General features: G+C 37.2%; 1 protein-coding gene across 1 annotated transcript in view; it reads left to right on the plus strand.

The window, feature by feature from the left end:
• Positions 1 to 20,529, plus strand: part of Sos1 (SOS Ras/Rac guanine nucleotide exchange factor 1) — an 83,958-nt gene that overhangs the window by 42,305 nt on the left and 21,124 nt on the right. The window contains exons 9-15 of the mRNA XM_031357413.1: positions 1,666 to 1,793; positions 2,535 to 3,190; positions 13,134 to 13,215; positions 14,116 to 14,238; positions 14,548 to 14,651; positions 15,776 to 15,998; positions 17,121 to 17,240. Of these exons, the coding sequence (XP_031213273.1) occupies positions 1,666 to 1,793; positions 2,535 to 3,190; positions 13,134 to 13,215; positions 14,116 to 14,238; positions 14,548 to 14,651; positions 15,776 to 15,998; positions 17,121 to 17,240 (1,436 nt within the window). The remainder of the gene's footprint in view (positions 1 to 1,665; positions 1,794 to 2,534; positions 3,191 to 13,133; positions 13,216 to 14,115; positions 14,239 to 14,547; positions 14,652 to 15,775; positions 15,999 to 17,120; positions 17,241 to 20,529) is intronic.

Raw genomic sequence — 20,529 nt, forward strand, 5'->3', positions numbered from 1 at the left:
AGTGGCTGCCCTTCCAGAGGACGCAAGTTCAGTCCCAGTACCAATATGCAAGCTAGTAACTGTCTGCACCTCTATTTGAAGGGGTATGACATCCTCTTTTGGCCTTCAAGACACATGGTGCACAGAGATACATGCAGGCAAAATACCCATACATGTAAAATAAAACACAAGTGGTATTTTTCATATGCCAATATATTCCATATGCAAAATGCAAGTTCAATGATACATAAAGGACTCTGAAACATTTTTTGAATACAAAATCAATGCATCCCTAAGCATGTTTTTTTTGGTATATGCTTTATATTAGAATTTTCTACATTGGGTATATTTGCTAAGTTGGTAATATAACAGTAACAAAAACACGAGCCAGAGAGATGGCTCAGTACGGAAGAGCACTTGCTGCTCTTCCAGAGAACAAGAGTTCAGTTCCCAACATCCATGTAGGGTGGTTTGGGAACATCTGTAACTCCAGCACTGCACTCACACACACACACACACACACACACACACACACACACACACACACACACATACACACACACTTAAAATATATCTATAATCAGAACAAAATACAGAGGGAACAATATTCTCCCTATTGTCATATCTTGCTCTGTATGTAAATGACTTGAATGTTTCTGGACTTTACATTTTTAAAGACTTTTAAAAAAAACATTTATTCACTTATGTAGGGAGGGATAAGGAGAAGAGGATGGACATGATTTTGGAGATCATAATACCACTTACAGGAGTCATTTTCCTACCATGTGGGTCCTTAGGACTGAACTCAGGCCATCAGGCTTGGCAACAACTGACTTGCTGAGCAATCTTGCCCTGATTGATTTGATTCTATCTTTAGGAGTACCCTTGTGCTAGAGCCACGCTTAACTCCTATGGGAGTTGGAACAGTTCTGTGCTGTGTCTTCTCGGGAATATGACTACTGAGTACATACATGACATTGCTTTTTTTAAGGTTCAACATGTTCTTTCTAAAGTGGCTCCTCATGCTTTCACATGGAAAACTTGGTGATGTGTTAATACAGACAGTAAAACACAGAAAAGTAAAGTCTTCTGAGACAGAGCCTTCTGCTTATAGAGCTTAGGCTGACCTTAGACCCTGTGAGTGACATGAATGTGCTGCCAAACCTTGCAGAAACAATGAGAACTGCTGTTTTTCTTTGGATAGAGCTTCTCGTGTATCCAAGGCTGCCACTTCTTCCTGAGTCCTGTGATTATAGGTATCTGCAGCCATGTCTGGGCTCTATGGTATCAGAGAATTGAACACAGGCTTTATGCAAGCTGGGTAAACACTGCCAGGCTGCATCATCAGCCTAGGAAAACACTTCAGATTGAGAGGCAGGAGCGGTGGCTCGACTGTTAAGACACTGTGGCTTTTGCACTGGACCCTGGTTCAGCTCCCAGCACCTATACAGTGAGTCACAGCTACCTGCAACTCCAGTTCCAGGGGATCTGAAATTCTCTTCTGTCTTTTTTGGGCATGAAGCACTCATAGGGTGCACTTTCAGACATGCAGGCAAACACTCATACAAATGAAAGAAATCTAAAAAATACATCTATAGAACATTTAAAATTGCTGAAGTAGGAAAAGCTGAATGAGCACTATTTATCCTTAAATAAAGTGAGGCCCCCCTTCTGCTCTTTCTACAGCAGTTGGAAGAAAAGAGTGAAGACCAAGAAGACAAGGAGTGTATGAAGCAAGCAATAACAGCTCTGCTTAATGTCCAAAGTGGCATGGAAAAAATTTGCTCCAAAAGTCTTGCAAAACGAAGACTGAGGTAAATATTCCCACTTTAAAGTCTCTTCCTTTCTATACTGAAAGTTGTGGTACAAATTCAGGGGCCTTAGCTACCCTCCTTGAGTAAACAATGAAGAAAACGGTATTAGTGACAAGCTTGGTCTTTCAGAGGAAGTGACATCAAAGCCAGGAGAATTTGTTATTGTTTGAAAAACCTTTCATATTTGTGCATTTTCCCTGCTTACTCCCAGCCAAGACCTCCTGAGGAGCAGCTGGTAAGCTGAAGGGGATGGAGCAAAAGTGAGCCGGGCAGATCTGTGCCAGCGTCACTGTTATATCAGTCAGATTAGCAGTGTTCTGGAATTCTATAGCTCAGACAGTGATTTAGTTAGCAGATCTACTTTTCCATTGTAACATGTGCTGTAAGCTTTTATCTTTGAGTCTTGTGCATTTAAAAATACTTACAATTTGCTTTCATATCTCATTTTTTTTACTGTGTTTGGCTACTTGTTAATAGTTATCTTTCTAAATGTTTAATATTCAAGGCAGAGATAATTGTTTTGTATTTGAATTTATGTAGTTGAACATCACTGTTATTTTTATAAATCTGAAAAAAATTCTGTGCTTAGTTCTTATAGTTGTATAATTGCATGTATTATTTGTGGAATTAGTAAATACCACATCAGTGATGTTTTAAGTTATATTTTTCCTTGTCACCTTATCTGCATGAACTCTAAATTCTGTTTTCTGTGTACTAATAGTGTTTTTTCCTTTACCCCAGTGAGTCTGCATGTCGGTTTTACAGCCAGCAAATGAAGGGGAAACAACTAGCCATCAAGAAAATGAACGAGATTCAGAAGAATATTGATGGTTGGGAGGGGAAAGACATTGGACAGTGCTGCAATGAGTTCATAATGGAAGGAACTCTTACACGTGTAGGAGCCAAACACGAGAGACACATATTTCTCTTCGATGGTTTAATGATTTGCTGTAAATCAAATCATGGGCAGCCAAGACTTCCTGGTGCTAGCAGTGCAGAATATCGGCTTAAAGAAAAGTTTTTTATGCGAAAGGTACAAATTAACGATAAAGATGACACCAGTGAATACAAGCATGCTTTTGAAATAATTCTGAAAGATGGAAATAGTGTTATATTTTCTGCCAAGTCAGCTGAAGAGAAAAACAACTGGATGGCAGCACTGATATCTCTGCAGTACCGCAGCACCCTGGAGAGGATGCTCGATGTGACAATGCTGCAGGAGGAGAAGGAGGAGCAGATGAGGCTGCCTAGTGCTGATGTGTACAGGTTTGCAGAACCCGACTCCGAGGAGAATATTCTATTTGAAGAGAATGTGCAGCCCAAGGCTGGGATCCCCATTATCAAAGCAGGGACTGTGGTTAAGCTCATCGAGAGGCTTACATACCATATGTACGCAGGTAAGATACACGAGAGCTTTCACTGTGTTTCCTGCTTAAACTGACTGATTTGATGGGTGGGTGATTGTGCCTGAAATAGAAAACTAACAGCAAGCAAATACTTCTCTAATAGAGGAGCATTGGCTAAAACCATCACTCTGTATTTCTTGAAGTTTTTACCTTTTCTATCATATTTACAAAATGGTCACTTGTCTAACATTACCCAGTAAAAAGCAGTAGAAATAAGACCAAGCCATTTCCATTTTCAGTATTTTGTTCTTAATGTTACTTATGCAAAGAGCTTTACCTTAACAGGTTTTAAAGAAAACCTAGAAAGATGCTAGGTAGAATTAAATACAGTGGTTAAGAGGTAAAGGGAATACTGTGTCATCTTATATGGTCTGACACATAGTGAGGAGTTTGATAATTGCCATTTCAGAATTGTGGTGGAGCAGATAGCACTGAACTGCCCCATCACCAGATCAGGGCCCCTTTATATCCCAAAACCATAGTTTTCATCTCAAAAATTAATATCAGATGCTATACCATAATGTGTTGTCAGAAAACATTCATGAAATACTGAATGTGAAACTATTTGTAAGTTTAGATGGAAATTTTAATGTCTTTTCTTTAAAAGAAATGTGTGATTTAAGATCATATAACTCATAATATGGTATTCTTAAATACTTGAATGTCAAAATTAACCTCTATCCCCATACTCCTCATTTAAATATATTCCTGTTTTTAGGAAATGTAAGTTTCTGGGGAAAAATATTTATTTTCCTGTTTTTTAAAATGTCCTCTGAGTGAGTTCTCTGTTTCCTTTGGAAGCTATTCAGGTGCTAGTGGGATTGGCTTTAAAATATCCATTAGTTTCTCACTATATAAAACTGAGGATCATTTAACAAGGCCTTTCCTTCAATTTATTAAATACAAGTAGAACTTTGTATGGTTGGGAACTATCAAAGGGAAATAAGTTAAATTTGAGTACTATTTTTTATTAGTGATCTCAAACCACTTCATAATGTGTGGTTGCCATTATCTATATATGTCTGGTATACAAGCTAGAGTTTAGTTTGGCTTTAGTTGTTTAGACTCTTTGCAGGCCTTTCCATAGTACATCAGCAGAGTTTTCCAAAGGCGAGTTCTTAGAAATGACTAGGCTTCTCTGAACATGCATTTTCAGTGTTCAGTTTCAGTGGCTGAGACATGTTGAACAGTATGTATGAGATGCCTCATGTACGGTTCCACGGTACTATAAACTTTACCCAGGGACTTCTACAGTCATTATGCTTATTATTCAAAAATTAAAAAAATATTAAAGTTTAAAAAAGAAAATTACAGCTGCCTAGTAGTTACATTAAAATGTAGATTACCTTTCTTTTTACATACTGTAAAAAGCTACAGTTACTAAATTATAATATAGTTTATAATAATTACTAAAGTTATTAGTAATTATTATAAACTAGCTATTCACATAGTCTTTATCAACCTTCTGTATACTGTTTAAAATTATAAAATAAGAAAAATACTTTGTTAACCCAAAATTGTGGTTTTCAAATACTCTTAAGTAATTTTTTCAACAATAAAAGTTCAATTTGTTTTTCTTGCTACATTGTCTTTGTTTTTAAATCCTTGTGAATTTAAAACCTGTTCATTTTATCCTCAATCCGGCTTGCTAGTTTTTTTATGAAAAGGACAAAGGAAAAATCATATAAGCTCAGTTTAAAAAAATGAACATATGAGTTGTTGGCACTGCAGTGTCACGGGGACTGACATTTTGACTCTTGAGGAGTGGCATTCTGAGAGTATTTAGAGTAAGTTATTTTGTGTATTTTACCTCTGCTTATTAAGGACACAGTTTAATTTTCTCTACAGTATAGTCAGCAATGATCACTAGAGACTCAATAGAGCAAGCTGTCCTTTTTTTCTATTAAAAATTGAATTTATTAATTATTTCTATATTCTAAAATTTACAATCTGTTTCTAAAATATTTCTGTAATTTTAAGCTACTGTATTTGACATCAGTAATTCATAATTAGCAGTTATAAGTTACAACTAATTTATTTATTTATTTAGAAGGAGTATACATTTAATCATACTTCAGTATGCTAATAGGTTTTATGTGGCCCATCAGTCTTTTTTCCTTGTGTGCAAAGCTACTTTTGTTATGATGTTATACACACCTAATGATTGTACCGCTGTCAACTTTTAGCTTTTGCATAATTTTTTTTTTTAGTATAGAATAGAGTTTAGGGTATGGGGGGGGAGTTAAGAGAGTAGTAGAGGTAGAGAAAGGCAGAGAGAAGGAGAGAGTAGAGAAGTAGGGGATGGCCATGACCACGTGGAGAGAGGGGGAAGGGAATGGGGAGAGAGCAGGAACAAGGGGAAGAGGCAAGGTGGAGAAGCAGGAGTAAGAGCCATAGGTAATATTTTTACTGTCTTATATCAACACTTAAAGTTCATCACAGTTTTGATGAAGTCCAGTTTACTGAAATTTAATGACATTACTTTACCTTTTTTTTTAAGATTTATTTTTGTTTTTATTTGTATGTCTGTGTACCATGTGTGTACAGTGTCAGTGGAGTCCAGAAGGGGGCGTCAGATTTCCTGGGACTTAAGTTACAGATGGTGGTTAGGAAGCAGACCCAGGTTCTCTGGAAGAGCAGTGGTAATCTTAACCTCTGAGCCTTTTCTCCGGACCTGGTTTACTTTTTTTTTTTTTTTTAATGTATGTGTGTATGTGAGTACACTGTTGCTGTCTTCAGACACGCTAGAAGAAGGCATCAGATCCCTCTTACAGATGGTTGTGAGCCACCATGTGGTTGCTGGGAGTTGAACTGAGTGCTCACTGAGCTCTCTCTCAGGTCCCCGTTTTACTTTTTAAAGTTAAAAGAAAAAAAATTTAAATCTTCCAGTATTAAAGAAAAATAAAACGAAGAATGTCAGTGCTATAACTAAGTTTTTTTTTTTTTAAGATTTATTTATTTCATTTTTATGTATGAGAGTACACTAGCTGTATAGATGGTTGTGAGCCTTCACGTGGTTGTTGGGGATTGAAGTTTTAGGACCTCTGCTTGCTCTGGTCAACTCCGCTTGCTCAGTCTCTGCTTGCTCTGGCCCAAAGATTTATTTATTATTATACATAAGTATACTGTGGCTGACTCCAGACACACCAGAAAAAGGCGTAAGATCTCATTATGGGTGGTTGTGGGCCACCATATGGTTGCTAGGATTTGAACTCAGGACCTTCTGAAGAGCAGTCAGTGCTCTTACCCGCCGAGCCATCTCACCAGCCCATAACCAAGTTTTTTGACATTGTTTTGTCCTGTTTTGAAATTTAATTAAATATTTTATTTTGTAAATATGTTACTGGTATAACCGGTGTCCACCAGCAACTTTATGAGTTGTGAGCTTGAAGTACATGAAATTAGTGTTATTAGTTTACTCGCTGTTCTCTGATGTCTTTAACTTACAGTATGGTTTTTTTTCCACCTAGACTAACTATCCTATAAAGCCCATTCTTGACTTACTATGACAGTATAGACTGTGCTTTTGATAGACAACCATAAATTTGTGAGATATAAAATCAATATTGTAAGGTCTCCTCCAGCTACAATTATGACATATATCACTTATGAGATGATTTTTAAAACTTTTATGTGTATGTCTATGCAGTTTGTGTGATCAGTGCCGGTGTGACTGAGGTAAACATTAGTCTGTGTTTTTCTTTTATTCAGTCTCCCCAATTAAAAAAGGGATTTTTGATCTGGTTAGTTGGTTATTAGTGTGTTTTTGTTGGAGAACATGCAGTACAGGTTATGGCTTATACTGAAACAAAAGTTAAAATTAATAATGCACTTTTTTTTATTATATAGTAAAAGGCACTGTATAATACACAAGGAAATTTGATAAGTAATGGTGAACGTAGCACTTCGACATGATGTAGAATATTGTAAGTTACTTAGACATAACAAAAAACGAAGAGAAACTGGCTCACATTTGATTAGTTCACATTCAGCTTGGCTTTGGCTAACTTGATTTCTCATGTATTACAGGAATAACTTACAAACAGGGTTACATACCTGTAGTGCCAGGAGCTGTCTACACCCTCAGAAGCCAAGACCCCTGTGGATTGTTTGATTTGCTAAAAATCCTATCAGTTAATTACAGAATGAAATCTAGAAATTAATTTTGTTTTTTAAAAAAAATACTTCTTATTGATTATTTAATGTATATGAATGCTTTGTCCTCTTAATGAAAGCCAGAAGAGGGAATCAGATCCCATTACAGATGGTTGTGAGCCACCATGTGGTTGCTGGGAATTGAACTCAGGACATCTGGACAAGCAGTCAATGTTCTTAACTGCTGAGCCATCTCTCCAGCCCCTAGAAATTAATTTCTATTCAGCAGAATATATTTTCTACTCATGTCCCACTGACACTTTCAAACTGAATTTTTAAAAATTATTTTAATATGATAACACCTTTTAAAAAGTTATACATGATGAATAATAAAAATGGAGTTTTAATTACTCTCATGGTGGTTATTCATTTGGGGCAAATGCAGGTATACTATGAAGAGATATAGTTTTTTTTTTGTTTTTAATTGAAATAGGTAGTAAGTTCTGAGCATTGTGATGAGCAGATCTGTATGCAGTTGGATTCTACATCTCTTTTAATTCTGTCACTGGTCTGTACTCAGTTGTTCCACTTTACTTTGTTACTGAGAGAGGACAGGCAGCCACCTGAGTGCTGTAAGTACAGGTGTTTGCCACCAGGTGTTTTCCTGACAGAGCCTAGTTGTTGGGCTAGCAGAATAGTATGCTCTACAAATAATGCTTTCTGGAAGAATACATTTATATTAATGTGATTTAAAAGATGGATAACATACATAAATGATAACAATGTGACAGTCTCATTAATAACTTGTCTTTCATCCCCAATATTTCTGGACATAGAGTAGTTCACTGACCAGATCAGATTTGGGGGAATTCACCTTGAAGCCTGGCAGGAAAATTACTCAGTTGGATTATTTTAAACTTGGCAGTGATACGAAGAGACAGTTTCCTTACCTAGAGTAAGCAACCAGAAAGCAATGTCACAAGGGAAGGGAGAGCAGGAAGGTCCTTTCACAGAGCTGCTGGAGACACTGCACTGCAGCTAAGCTGACTTAAAGCAACACTGGGGGAAAAAGAGTTGGTGGTCTGACCATGCATTGTAGAGAATGGGCTGCTGACACTGAGGCAAGGAGAGCAGTTAAGTTAGAGCTCTGAGCTGTGCCAGACTGTCTCCTCTCTGTGGTAAGCTACTTCTGTAGAAGATGAGATTAAGAACACTTGAGATATTTTTCTGAGGTATTTACTGCTATCTTTGTACTCAGATATAAAATGCACATTCAGATCTGAGTCCATAGCTCGCATGAGTTCAGCCTGGGCGTTTAGCTTTTCATCTATAGGGCAGTGCGCTTCTATTTTTAAACCCTGCATTTTTTTAAAGTGTTTGTGCGTCAGCATAGCGTCTGTTTCCTTCTTTTAAGGAATTCAGAAGTGATTGTTTATAATCCTTGCTGAGGAGCTTATTGTTTCTTGAGGTTTTAAATGGCTGAATTAAAGGGAGGATTATCACACAAACAGACATCCTGATTAACAGTGTTCCACTATGGCAGCTGGGGGAGGGGGCTCTGCACAAATAGATTTTTAATGTAATCAATATTTCATAAGTCTTAAGACCTTGCCATATTAAATATCAAATATTAAATCAAAGTAGGGACAGAAAAAGGAAGATTGGTGACCTCAAATTTAATATGCTGTATTCTATTCTGAATACTAGATATAATGTGGGTAGAATTGAAGTTCAGAAGATTTTTGAATTATTGTACACCAAATAACAAAGAATTGTTCAGTGGTTGAAGTTATCTATAAGGCCAGCAAAAAAATAGTAACCATGGTCTGGGGTATGGCTCAGGTGGATGAATGCTTGCCTAACATGCATGACGCTGTGGGTTCAGTCCCTGCACCTCATGAACTGGGCATAGCGGCACATGCCTATCATCTCTGCATGTAACGTTCAGGAGACAGAGGCAGGAAGATTAGAAGTTCAAAGCCATCCTCAGCTATATAGTAAGTTTTGGGTCAATCTGAGATACATGAGACCCCATCTCAGAAAACAAATAAACAAACAAGCAAACCACTTAAAAATAACCACAGCTTATAGATGAAGAAAGGCTACAGTCTAAGCTGGGTCTGAACTTTGGATCCTCCAGACTCATTGTCTCAGGCTCACTGGTCTCACAGGCCTGTGCTATGTGGCTGGCTTCCGAGATGGCTTGATACTCATGTATTTGTGAAATCCGTTTGCTGGCTCCTACTTGGCATGGACACATGATTTGTAACAGGTTCCTTTTTATAAAGGAACCTGTTCCTTTTTATTTGTAACGTGGGCCTATACCAAGAACTTCAGACTAGCTTCAGTAGGTGTTTGTATACAGAGTGTATGAAGAAGCAGAGAAACTATGGTAGGGGCAGGTAAGGAGGAGGTTACCTCTGGTGGGTTAGCTCCTCTGCTGATGTTGAAGTTGTAGGGTTGTGTCTGAGTAGTCCATGTCCAGACTGACCTTTGGTTATATATCAGAAGAGAATGTCAAACTGAGCTACCATCTTATGAGTGAGCATTTGTTCATGTATGTACCTTAAAGCCAGATTCTGCCTGACTTAAATAAATTTGTTATTCATTAAGAATTGCTCATTGCTTTAGGTTAGAAATAACTGTGTGTGTGTGTGTGTGTGTGTGTGTGTGTGTGTGTGTGTGTGTGTGTGTGTGTGTGTGTGTGTTTTAAAACCAGCATGGGAATATAGGTAGCTTTTAATTTTTTTAAGTACTTAAGCTTCTGCCAGTTTTTTTGGAGTATTTTAGTTGTTCACATACACCCCACCCTCCCTTTTTGGCAAGGCTACTTTTAGCTTCCAGCCAAAATAAGAACAAATTAAGTTTCAGTCACATTAGACCACACTACAGTAGTGTTACTATGGAGTATTTATTTCGTTTGCCAGCACCAGAAGCTCCTCTTACGAACAGTGTTATAGGAAGAACAGCTGCTGCTTTCTAACATTCCACAAGTTAGACGATCATCATTAGACTGTTCATTTCTAGTGATTTCTGGTGCCTCTAACCAGCTTAGCAGTTACAACTGCATTCTGAATTCGTCATGTATGTACACTTCTTAGTGACACTGTAATAAGTTGATAAACTGGATATATTTAGATGTCAGAGCTAGGGACGGCTAAGGGGAATCCTCTAACCCTGGGGGATATCTGCCTTGATAGAAGAGCACCAGAGCAGGAACCAAATGGTCATGTTCTCTTCTATGGTTCCCCCACTCTACTGTCTGACCGCTGTAAGTCGGCTTACTCCTCTGACTGAGCTGCTCGCCTCCCCAGAGCTCATACAGCAGCCACGTGTGACTGTGCGACATGGAGGTGGAGTGTGCCCTTCCCAGCACTGTCATCAGCCACTAGCCTAAGATGAAGACCCCACTTTAAAAAATAGCCATACTTTTCTTAAAACATACTCAGCACTTGCTTCTCTTCTGTTTGAAACTCACAGCTTTTAGCCTGATGTTGGGTAGCATTTGAAAAGAAATAGTTCTGAGTGTGATATTAAATTGTCAGCCTGAAATAAGCCTGGGTTTGGAGGAGTGGTAGGCACACACTTGCAATGTGGAGCCCAGCCCAGAGATACTCAAGAGCCCTCATCTAGGATACACAACTCTAGCAAGGGCGTGCAGCCAGCTGAGCAGCCCCACGGTGGCCCTGCTGTTGCTTCCTAAACACATGCTATTTTGAGAAGCCTCACCTTACAAATGGATTTGCAGGACAGGAAGAAGGTTCTTGAAAGGGAGGGTTGTGATGGTACCGATAAATACCTCTGTTTTAAAATCTTGTACAGCCTTCTGTTTTTAAATCTTTTCTTCTGGATGAGACATTAGTCTTTAACTGAGGATCTCTGTAACTGAAGACAAACAATAAAATACCAACAAAAAGGAAATTATTAAAAGATTTTTATGTATTTAAAATACTTTTACCAGTAACCCACTCTAGCCTTAGAAGGTATAAACTAAAGGAAGGAACATTAAATAAAACCAAAGAAGTGTTTAGCTGGAGGCATGGTCAAACATGCCTGTAATCCCTGCACTTTCAGGAGACTAAAGCAAGAGGATTATGATTCAAGACCAGGCTGGATATCTAGCTAGACCCTGTCTCAAAAGCAAAAAACTCCCACAATAATATCCTTTTGTTCTATAATTTTTTTCTTCAAAGTGAAAAATTGTTAAATACTTTAAGTTTAGGGCTGTTTGATAGTTAAATCAGTTCACTATTTTGATGATAATATATACCAGCAGATTAGATCAGGTTCTATCTTGTCATAAATCTATGAATTTTAGTTTAAGGTTAAAAAAATTACTGTGTGATTTTTTTAGGTCAAATTTAGGTTTCTTAGAATCAACTTAAAAATTTTCTAGATATATTCTAATTTCACTAAACCTTATCCTAGTAAAAGACTTCTTACAAAATTTTGATCAATAATGTATAGGTATTTACTGCCACCAGTGAATTTCCCGTCAGTTTACCCATGTTAATGTAAACAGAGAGATGTTCTTATAAGAGACTCAAGTTAACAGATGTTCTCCTTTCTTTTAAAGACTTTGGACTAATTGTGGGTAGACCTTAGAGAAATCTGAGTTGTAGAAGTGAGTGGTGTTTTGCAGATAGTCTTACTGTGTGTCTTTAACTGGCTTTGAATTCCCAGAGATATGCCTGCCTCTGCATCTGCTGATATTGAAGGCCCATGCCACCATACCCAAAGAACTGGTTTTTGGGGTTTTGTTGCTGTTATTGTTGTTTCCTCCAGTACAAGAAAGTGTCTTTTCCTTCCTTATGCAGAAGGAAATAGCCTAGGGTCTTTTGTGCTGATCATAGCTACCTAACCTAGAAGAAAACTGTCAAGGAAAAAAAGATCCGAGAAGGCAAGACAGAGTCATCTGACTCGGTGGGCCTCCATTTTATTCCATGGAGATGTGAATGCAGAGTAGGCCTCTGAAGAAGGGGTTGGAGCCTCCTGTACTATGACTGAACATCTATTGTAACTACTTCATAACTACTTCAAATAAAAGCAAGAGCTTTTTAGAACTATTTTTTTATTCTTCCCCCACCCCACCTCTCTCTCAGTGTGTGAATGGGGTGTGGCAGGGAGGGAGGAGAGAGATAGACAACAACCAACTTTTGGAATCTGGGATTGATCTCAGGGTCATCAAGCTTGGGTGGCAAAAGACTTTTGCTCACTGAGCCATCTCATGGCCTTTTTAATGGCATAGAGGAGTTTGAAACTTTTTTTTTTTTAGCAGTTATAAATAAGGCCTCTGGCAATTGAGTTAATAGTTTTAAAAACTATTTACTACTACTACTACTGTTAAGTAGTAGTACTTTGTAAGATTTGTTTTCTAGTTTTATGCTATGTTAACAAAATCTAAAGGAAATTAGGAAATGTAGTTAATTAAACTGGATGTCGGGAGACAGATGGGTTGCTGCTGCTGCCATCTCTACAAGGTAAATGGACCAACAGGCGAACCTTTGAGATCCTGGTAGCAAATGGAAACCTGGTTCAGTTCCCTGTTCTTGCTTTTCTCCATTGCACATTCCTTGCTAATGATGAGTTAAGACAGGGCAAGAAGTCTGTTGATTATATTTTACAATCAGTGTTTTTTTGAGGGTTTTGGTTTTGCTTTTTTGCCACTGATTTATGAAGCAACTGAAGCTACCAGTACATTATAAAATCTCAAGCTATCTCTCTGGTAAAATATTTGTGGACTTTTTAAGACTGAGTATTTGATCTCTTTTGAAACTGAAAATAATAGTTTTAATCATTGTTTATATAAGACTTTAATATTTTTCCTTTTTCTTCCTAGACCCAAATTTTGTTCGGACATTTCTTACAACATACAGATCCTTTTGCAAACCGCAAGAACTACTGAGTCTTCTAATAGAAAGGTCTGTCAATTTTAAATGTTTAAGTTCTTTGTTTTTAAAAGGACTAAGATATGTTTTCCATAAATGTGTTAATAAGCTTAACTGTAGTTGAACTCTTAAAATAAAAGCTAACTTTGATTATTTAAATAATCAAAATTTTATATTGTTTCAGTATTTAAAACTCCAACTTTTCAGGGTTTCAGCGGCACTGGGGATTGAAACATGAGCTTTTGGTTTAATCTAAGCAGTATTCCCAACCTGAATTAATCAAGTTAAAGAACTCTATCAATATGGATGATTTAGAATCTAGGCTGAGCATATGCCTATAATCTGAGAATTTGGGAGGTAGAGGCAGGAGGATCAGGAGTTCAAGGTCATCTTTGACTATCATAGGAAATTTAGGGTTCCCCTGAACTATATGAAACCGTGTCTTTAAAATAGTGAGGCACTAGAAATTCAGATTTTAATGGTTCATAAGTTCTAAACAAGTTTTCAAGTTACTACATAATGAATAAAATGAATCTTGTCAATGAGCAAATGCTTTTATCATGGAAAATATTTTTGATCTATCCAAAGAACAATCAAGTTTCAAGCATTAACCACCCTAAAATTATGTCTACTGATTTAAAGTTATCTACAGACTAAAACTGGGAATTAGCCTCATTTGTTTTAAATTTTACATGTATTTTTATTTTACTTCTAGTTAGTTTAAGCTGTTGACAAAACTAACTTTTTAAAAATATTAACTTAAAAATATTATCATTAGCCTTTACACTATAAAAGTGAATTTTCCCTTATGTGTCTGTGTATCTGTAGTAATTTTTTATATTATCTCTTGATTGTACTGATAAGTATAAATAGAAGTTTGTGAATTTGGATTTGATATGATATTTTCTTTATTTTTTTTCTGTTTCATGTTAGATTTGAAATTCCAGAGCCTGAGCCAACAGAAGCTGATCGTATAGCTATAGAGAATGGAGATCAGCCCCTGAGTGCAGAGCTCAAGAGGTTTAGAAAGGAATATATTCAGCCTGTACAGTTGAGGTAAGTAGTGAAGATATGTCTCAGACCTGGGTTCAAAGCTGGGCGGTAGTGGTGCAATCCCAGCACTTGGGAGGCAGAGGCAGTCCAATCTCTGAGTTCCAGAACAGCCAGGGTTACACAGAGAAACCCTGTCTCGGAAAAAAAAAGCCAGGAAAAAAAAGTGGAAATGTTCAAAGAACTGTTCCTAAGCAAGGTGAAGGGAAGCAGACTGAGGAAGAGTCTTATCTGAGTCGGTGCAGCTTTAGGAGCCTGTTCACTTGTTTCTTGTGTACACTCAGTGTTAGATTCTGTGTTGTATCAATGCCACAGGGTGTTAAACGTGTGTCGGCACTGGGTGGAGCACCATTTCTATGACTTTGAAAGAGATGCAGACCTTTTACAAAGAATGGAAGAATTTATTGGAACAGTAAGAGGTATGTTTCTCTTAAGTTCCTACTTTTATATGTGATAAAATTACCAATGTGGTTACTGTCAATTGATACCATTAGAGTTCATTTGAAAATGTTAAACTTTCTTATCATACAGCATTTAGGCTGGGTGTGGTGGTGCATACCTTTATTCCCAGCACTCAGGAGGCAGAGGGAGGAGGATTTCTATGAGTTTTAGTACAGCCAGGACTACAGTAGTAGGACCCTGTCTCAGAAAACAAAACAACAAAACCAGCATTGACAACTGTAAAATGGCTCAGCAGGCATCCTGGTGACTCAGCATACTTTCATCTGTTATAGACATGGTTCTTTTAAGAACCATTTCTCAGGTTAAGCTAGAGCACTTAATTGAAACTATTTTTACCCTTGGTATAGGCTGGAATTCTTTTGCCACTGTAACACCACTGATAAAAGTGCATGGTTGGATAAATAGAGCAAATCAGGGAAAAGATAGTGTATTCCACTGACAGATTGCTTTTTACCACCAGCACCAATCAGAAACATAATTTTTATTCTTTAGACTCATTCAACTTACTTATGAAAAACATGAGAAACTAGCATTGCTTATCTCCAAGGTTTCCTTTACTTTCAAAATTCTGTGATTATATGACTCCAAGTTTGCCTAGACAAACTTGGTTTTATATCCATTTTTCAGTCTAAATGAAAATCAGAAAATGAAGGGTTAAGTAGATTACTTTCCTATACAAAAGACAGGCACAACAAAAAATAGACTAATATGATGAATCAGTCCTCATAATTGGGTTCTGAAATACAATATTAAATAGATGTGTAGATGTATGGAACATATTCTTGTTAATCTTTCATTTCATATGGAATATGGACTATGAAAATAGTATTTTGAACTAAGCTTCAAAATGTTGGAGGTGAAAAATCAAGTTACTTTAAGAATATGTTTTGGAAAGGTCTCGATACAAGCCACACTGTTAGCAGTGGTTACCTGTCAGGAGACTGGGGAGGGGGCTTTTAGTGTTTACTTTGCTCATTTGAATTTTATAGCAATGACTATTCATGTATCACTTGTATTACTTTAAACATTTTTTTTAAAAGGTGTTAAAGAGTATTTAAATGTTTGTTAAAATGTATTTCAGGTAAAGCAATGAAAAAATGGGTCGAATCCATCACTAAGATAATCCAAAGGAAAAAAATTGCAAGAGACAATGGCCCAGGTCATAATATTACATTTCAGAGTTCACCTCCCACAGTTGAGTGGCACATAAGCAGACCTGGGCATATAGAGACTTTTGACTTGCTCACCTTACACCCAATAGAAATTGCTCGACAACTCACTTTACTTGAATCAGATCTATACCGGTATGTTATTCAACATTCAAACTCAGAAGTTATCTCCAGTTCATTTTAAAAATGGAATACATTTTCTGCCTTTTAGGGCTGTCATAAGATGTAAATGAGACAGTATGTGATATGTTTGTGGTGTTAAGGCATTGTAGTCAGTTCTGGTTTTTTGCCCCCTTAGTCATTCTTGATCTGCTTAACTTTGTGCTCTTTTAGTTACCTTGCTTGGTAAGCTCTGTTCAGATCCTGGCAGTACGAGTTGTTGGCCAAAGCCTGTACTATCTTGTAGGTTTCTGAAGTTTCTGGTGTGTGCGCGATGCATACCAAGGCTGAGCATAAAGCAGCAACATAGAAGCTACTGCAGTAGTTACTCCACAGTACAAGATAGAGTGACTACTGTGTTACAGTTAAGTCTCAGCCAGTTATAGCTCTTTACAGTTTAATATTCATTGATGAAACTATCTGAAAAAATGGAATGTTTCTGGTTTGAAATAAAATTTCAAACCTCAAAATTATTATTAATCACAAAATGAGAACGAGCTAGATTTATAAATTCTCCCATTTACATTTATTATGGTCTCCAAATGATAATGTTAGAATTTTAAAGTTTATTTTCAGAGACTTTTGCTGGATGGTTTTTCTCTTCTACCACTGTGAGAGCAATAACAAACCAAAAATGAATTAGTAATTGCTATATCCTCATTGTTTACTTACTAGATACCATTTAAGTAACTACCTTACCATCCTAACTTAGTAAATAATATCTACAAGTGCTAGGAAAGACATTGTGCAAAAGTATGCAGTAAATGTAAAACCACCGTGATGCTATCTGTATGCAGTAATGCCAGCAGCACCCAGGGTGCAAGCAGAGGGCTGCCATGAGTTCCAGGAAGCTGGGCGAGAGAGGAAGAACCTAGCCAGGCCTACATGGGAAGACACTATCTTTAAATCAACACATGGGTTATGCAAGAGTGTCTACCAAGATATTTCTAATCTGAAAACATAAAGTTATATTCATCTTGTTTTCACCAACTCCCTGTTGATGAAAGAGAACTTATAATTGTAGTTTATTTTTTCTTATATAGTAAACTATATACTTGAGGAGAAATTTGATATGCCATCTTATTTTGATGATTTTAGAGCTGTTCAGCCATCAGAATTAGTTGGAAGTGTGTGGACAAAAGAAGATAAAGAAATTAATTCTCCCAACCTTCTGAAAATGATTCGGCACACCACTAACCTTACTCTGTGGTTTGAGAAGTAAGTGTTGTGGACATTTTTTCCTGGAGCAGAGGGCAGATTTTGTACTCGGGGATGTTTTGCTTCTGTATACCACCTCTTTAGTGTTTTCATACCTCTTCCTTGTAAACAAAATGTTTTTCTAATGTGCATTTTAATTTCACTGGTATTTTGGTTTTTGATGGTTGCCTAGAGCTGACCACATGTATCTTTATCAGACTAGGCTAGATTTGCTGCAGCTTCTTTCCATCAGGTAGACACTCCTCCCACACGTCTCTCCGTGCTCCCATTCTGCATTTTGGATAGACCTAATTAATGGTGCAAATCCAGCAATGCTTCATTACAATGATTACTTTGCCATCTGCTGTCACCATTTTATCTTGCAGAGTTGTTTTCATCCACTCATGTCTTCTTCTGTTAACAGTGTATTACATTTTATACTACAGACCCAAAAGTACATTCATACACATTAATTAGCTGCTTTTTAAACAAGGTGAGAGGGGAAAAAATGGGCATTTATAGTGTTTTTGTAATTAAATAATTACCTTTACTGATGTTTTTTGTGTAGATTGAAATTGCCATCTGGAGTCACTTGTTTTCAGCCTGAAGAGAACTTCCTATAGTGCAGTGGGTCAACTCACAACAAATGTGCAGATTTATTGCTGTTTTGAACAGCAGCTCTCTCTTAGATTAGTTAGTTTTTATTATGTCAGTTCATATCTATTAATGATCCCCCCTGTCTTTCACTCCCAAGTTTCCATTTGGTTCTGTTTACAGTTTTTACTCCTTTCTGGTCTCTTCCTAGACTGTCATTACACCTCTGTACATCTTTACCAGGTTGTCCTTTAGCTCTGTGACCATACTCTCTGATGGCAACTTTGAAATATTTTGGCTAATTTACATCTAGTCACTCAAACTGGCAGTTTTTTATTCCACTGTTTAGGTCATACTTTTTATTTCTTTAAATGCTTCATAATGGATAAAGCAACTTTCAATACTGCTCTTTGCTTTCCACTGCTTTTTCTTTGCTACTAAATGTGATGTAGACTAAGCAGGTTAGGTATGGAGATGCCCATAGTCACGACTTTGGGAAGACTGGTTCCATTATGGCTCACATCTACTCTCTCCCAGACTGTACCCTGAGCTGCTAAATGTTGCACTACTAATTTCTGTCTTCATTCCTTTGTTGTGAACAGTTCTTCCCTGGTAGCACAAATTGCTGTGCAGAATAGGCCAATGAAATTCTGGCTTCTCGGAAGTAAAGTTTTTAAGGTCCTTAATAACTGACATTTGTTCTAACCTGCAGCTGTCTTCCTGGTTCAGTAACACACAGTTGAGGCTACATATCTTCCTTATATCTCCAGATTTCTTTCTAGTTGCCTTTCATAACAACCTCCATTGTTCCTGAACACACACCTTTGCTCTAGATGGTAAGAGATTAGGAGCTATCTGTGTGACACAGTTCTGAAGAGGACATGATTACAAGCTGTCTTTACATTCTAAGAGCTTAGGGTCAGAGTGCCAAGAATGATGCTGTTCTCTTAGCGTGGAACCCGCTGTCAGGAGATAAGCAAAGAGCTATTTTCTCAGCGTGTCTAGTTACCCTACAGCCTCAGCCCATAAGTGGGCAAGGGGAGGGGTCCACACATTTTAAATATTAAGTAAATAAATAAATTAATTAGTTAATTAATTAATTTTAAAAAGGACAACACTGAGTGAAGTCCTACCTTAGCGGGGTAGGAACCCATCCAGGAATGCACCCCCACGCTCCTCCTACCCTCCCAAGCTGGGCCCAGGCGCTCCTGCTCCAGCAGTCTCACATAGATGCTCCAGAGAAAGGAAGGGGAGGAGGACAGTCTTAGCTGAAATGCTCCCGAATCTCCCTTTTAAAGAAATTATTTTCTAGGTTTTTCTGAACAATTTTTCATTTGTAGTTTGTTCTTAGGGCCACCTCTAAAGACTCTTGCATATTATGAGTTATGGTGGGTGGGTATGGTTTGCTTTAGTAATTTTCACTGGAGTACAACAGCTGAGCTACACTATCTGATAAAGCCAAGAAGTCAGTATACTTTTATAACTATGGACTAGACACCTTAGCTTTGTATACTGGATATTGTCTTTCTCAGTAAAGATGTGAGAGCCCACAGATTGTACTGGCGTTATAAGAACAAGCAGCTGTTAACATACCCAGCAAGTCTGGATGAAGGCCTGAAGCAGTCCAAAGCACACAGAAGACCAGCTGTCTTTGAGATCAGAGACAACAATACCTCTAAAACTAGAATTTTCTCCCAAAATGTTGCTTCCTGGTTTCATTTTAAAATTGATATATTTAAATACACAGAAGCCCTTTCCCACCACAGCTTCTGGGAAAGAGACGCATAGCTAATGAGATAGAGAGCAGTGTCCTCCGGTCAGGTCTTTAGTATACTCTTTAGCATCACCTGTTTCCAGTGTGGCAGTTCTTGTTTACCCATCTCCATGGTCCAGGAGCACTGGACCAGAGCACTCATCTTAACTTCTATACCTAGTAACCAAAATAGTTAAAATAGAAACCATACTTGCATTTTATGTTTTTAATTATTCACCTGATAAGGTAAACAGAATATTTATACATAATTCTTTAAATATATTTACATGTTTAATTTGATAAGCCATTTCTTTTGATGGTTTTAAGTACAGAGGCTTTATTCTTAGGATTATATCAAGAATAATATAATCTGTTGCTAACTTTACATTTTAAAAATTTAATGTGTATTTAGTTTTGAACTTAATTTTTCTTAGATTATAAACTATTAATGTTACTGAGAACTAGGTTTAAAATTTTTTTATTGCCAAATTATTAATACATAAAAAGTTCTCTCAAATAGAAAGATTAAGTGTTGGCTAAGTAATTTTTTATGAGTGTGTATGTGTGTGCGTTTGAGCAGGCAATCCTGGAGCTCAGTGTGTGCTTCAAGCTAATGATTGGCAGTCTTACCTCAGCCATCCAAGTGCTGGCCTTTGCAGCTGTTCATAAACACACTTGGCTAGAATCGTCTTTCTTTCTTTTGCTTGCTTGCTTTCTTTTTTAACTATTTGATGGGAAAATAAAGATATAACATATACTATATATATTGTATAATAATATAGTAAACTAATATGTAGATTGTTGATATGTGAAAAAAAAAAAGTGCTTTGTTTGTTTGTTTGCTTCTTGCTCTGGGGAACTGAACTTGTTTTTTAAGTAAAATATTTCACCTGACTTTGCAGTATACTAATGGTTATCTTAAAAGCTATTTCTAGCCGGGCGGTGGTGGCGCACGCCTTTAAT

This window comes from Mastomys coucha, unplaced genomic scaffold (genome assembly GCF_008632895.1).
Source record: "Mastomys coucha isolate ucsf_1 unplaced genomic scaffold, UCSF_Mcou_1 pScaffold6, whole genome shotgun sequence".
Taxonomy (NCBI): Eukaryota; Metazoa; Chordata; class Mammalia; order Rodentia; family Muridae; genus Mastomys; species Mastomys coucha.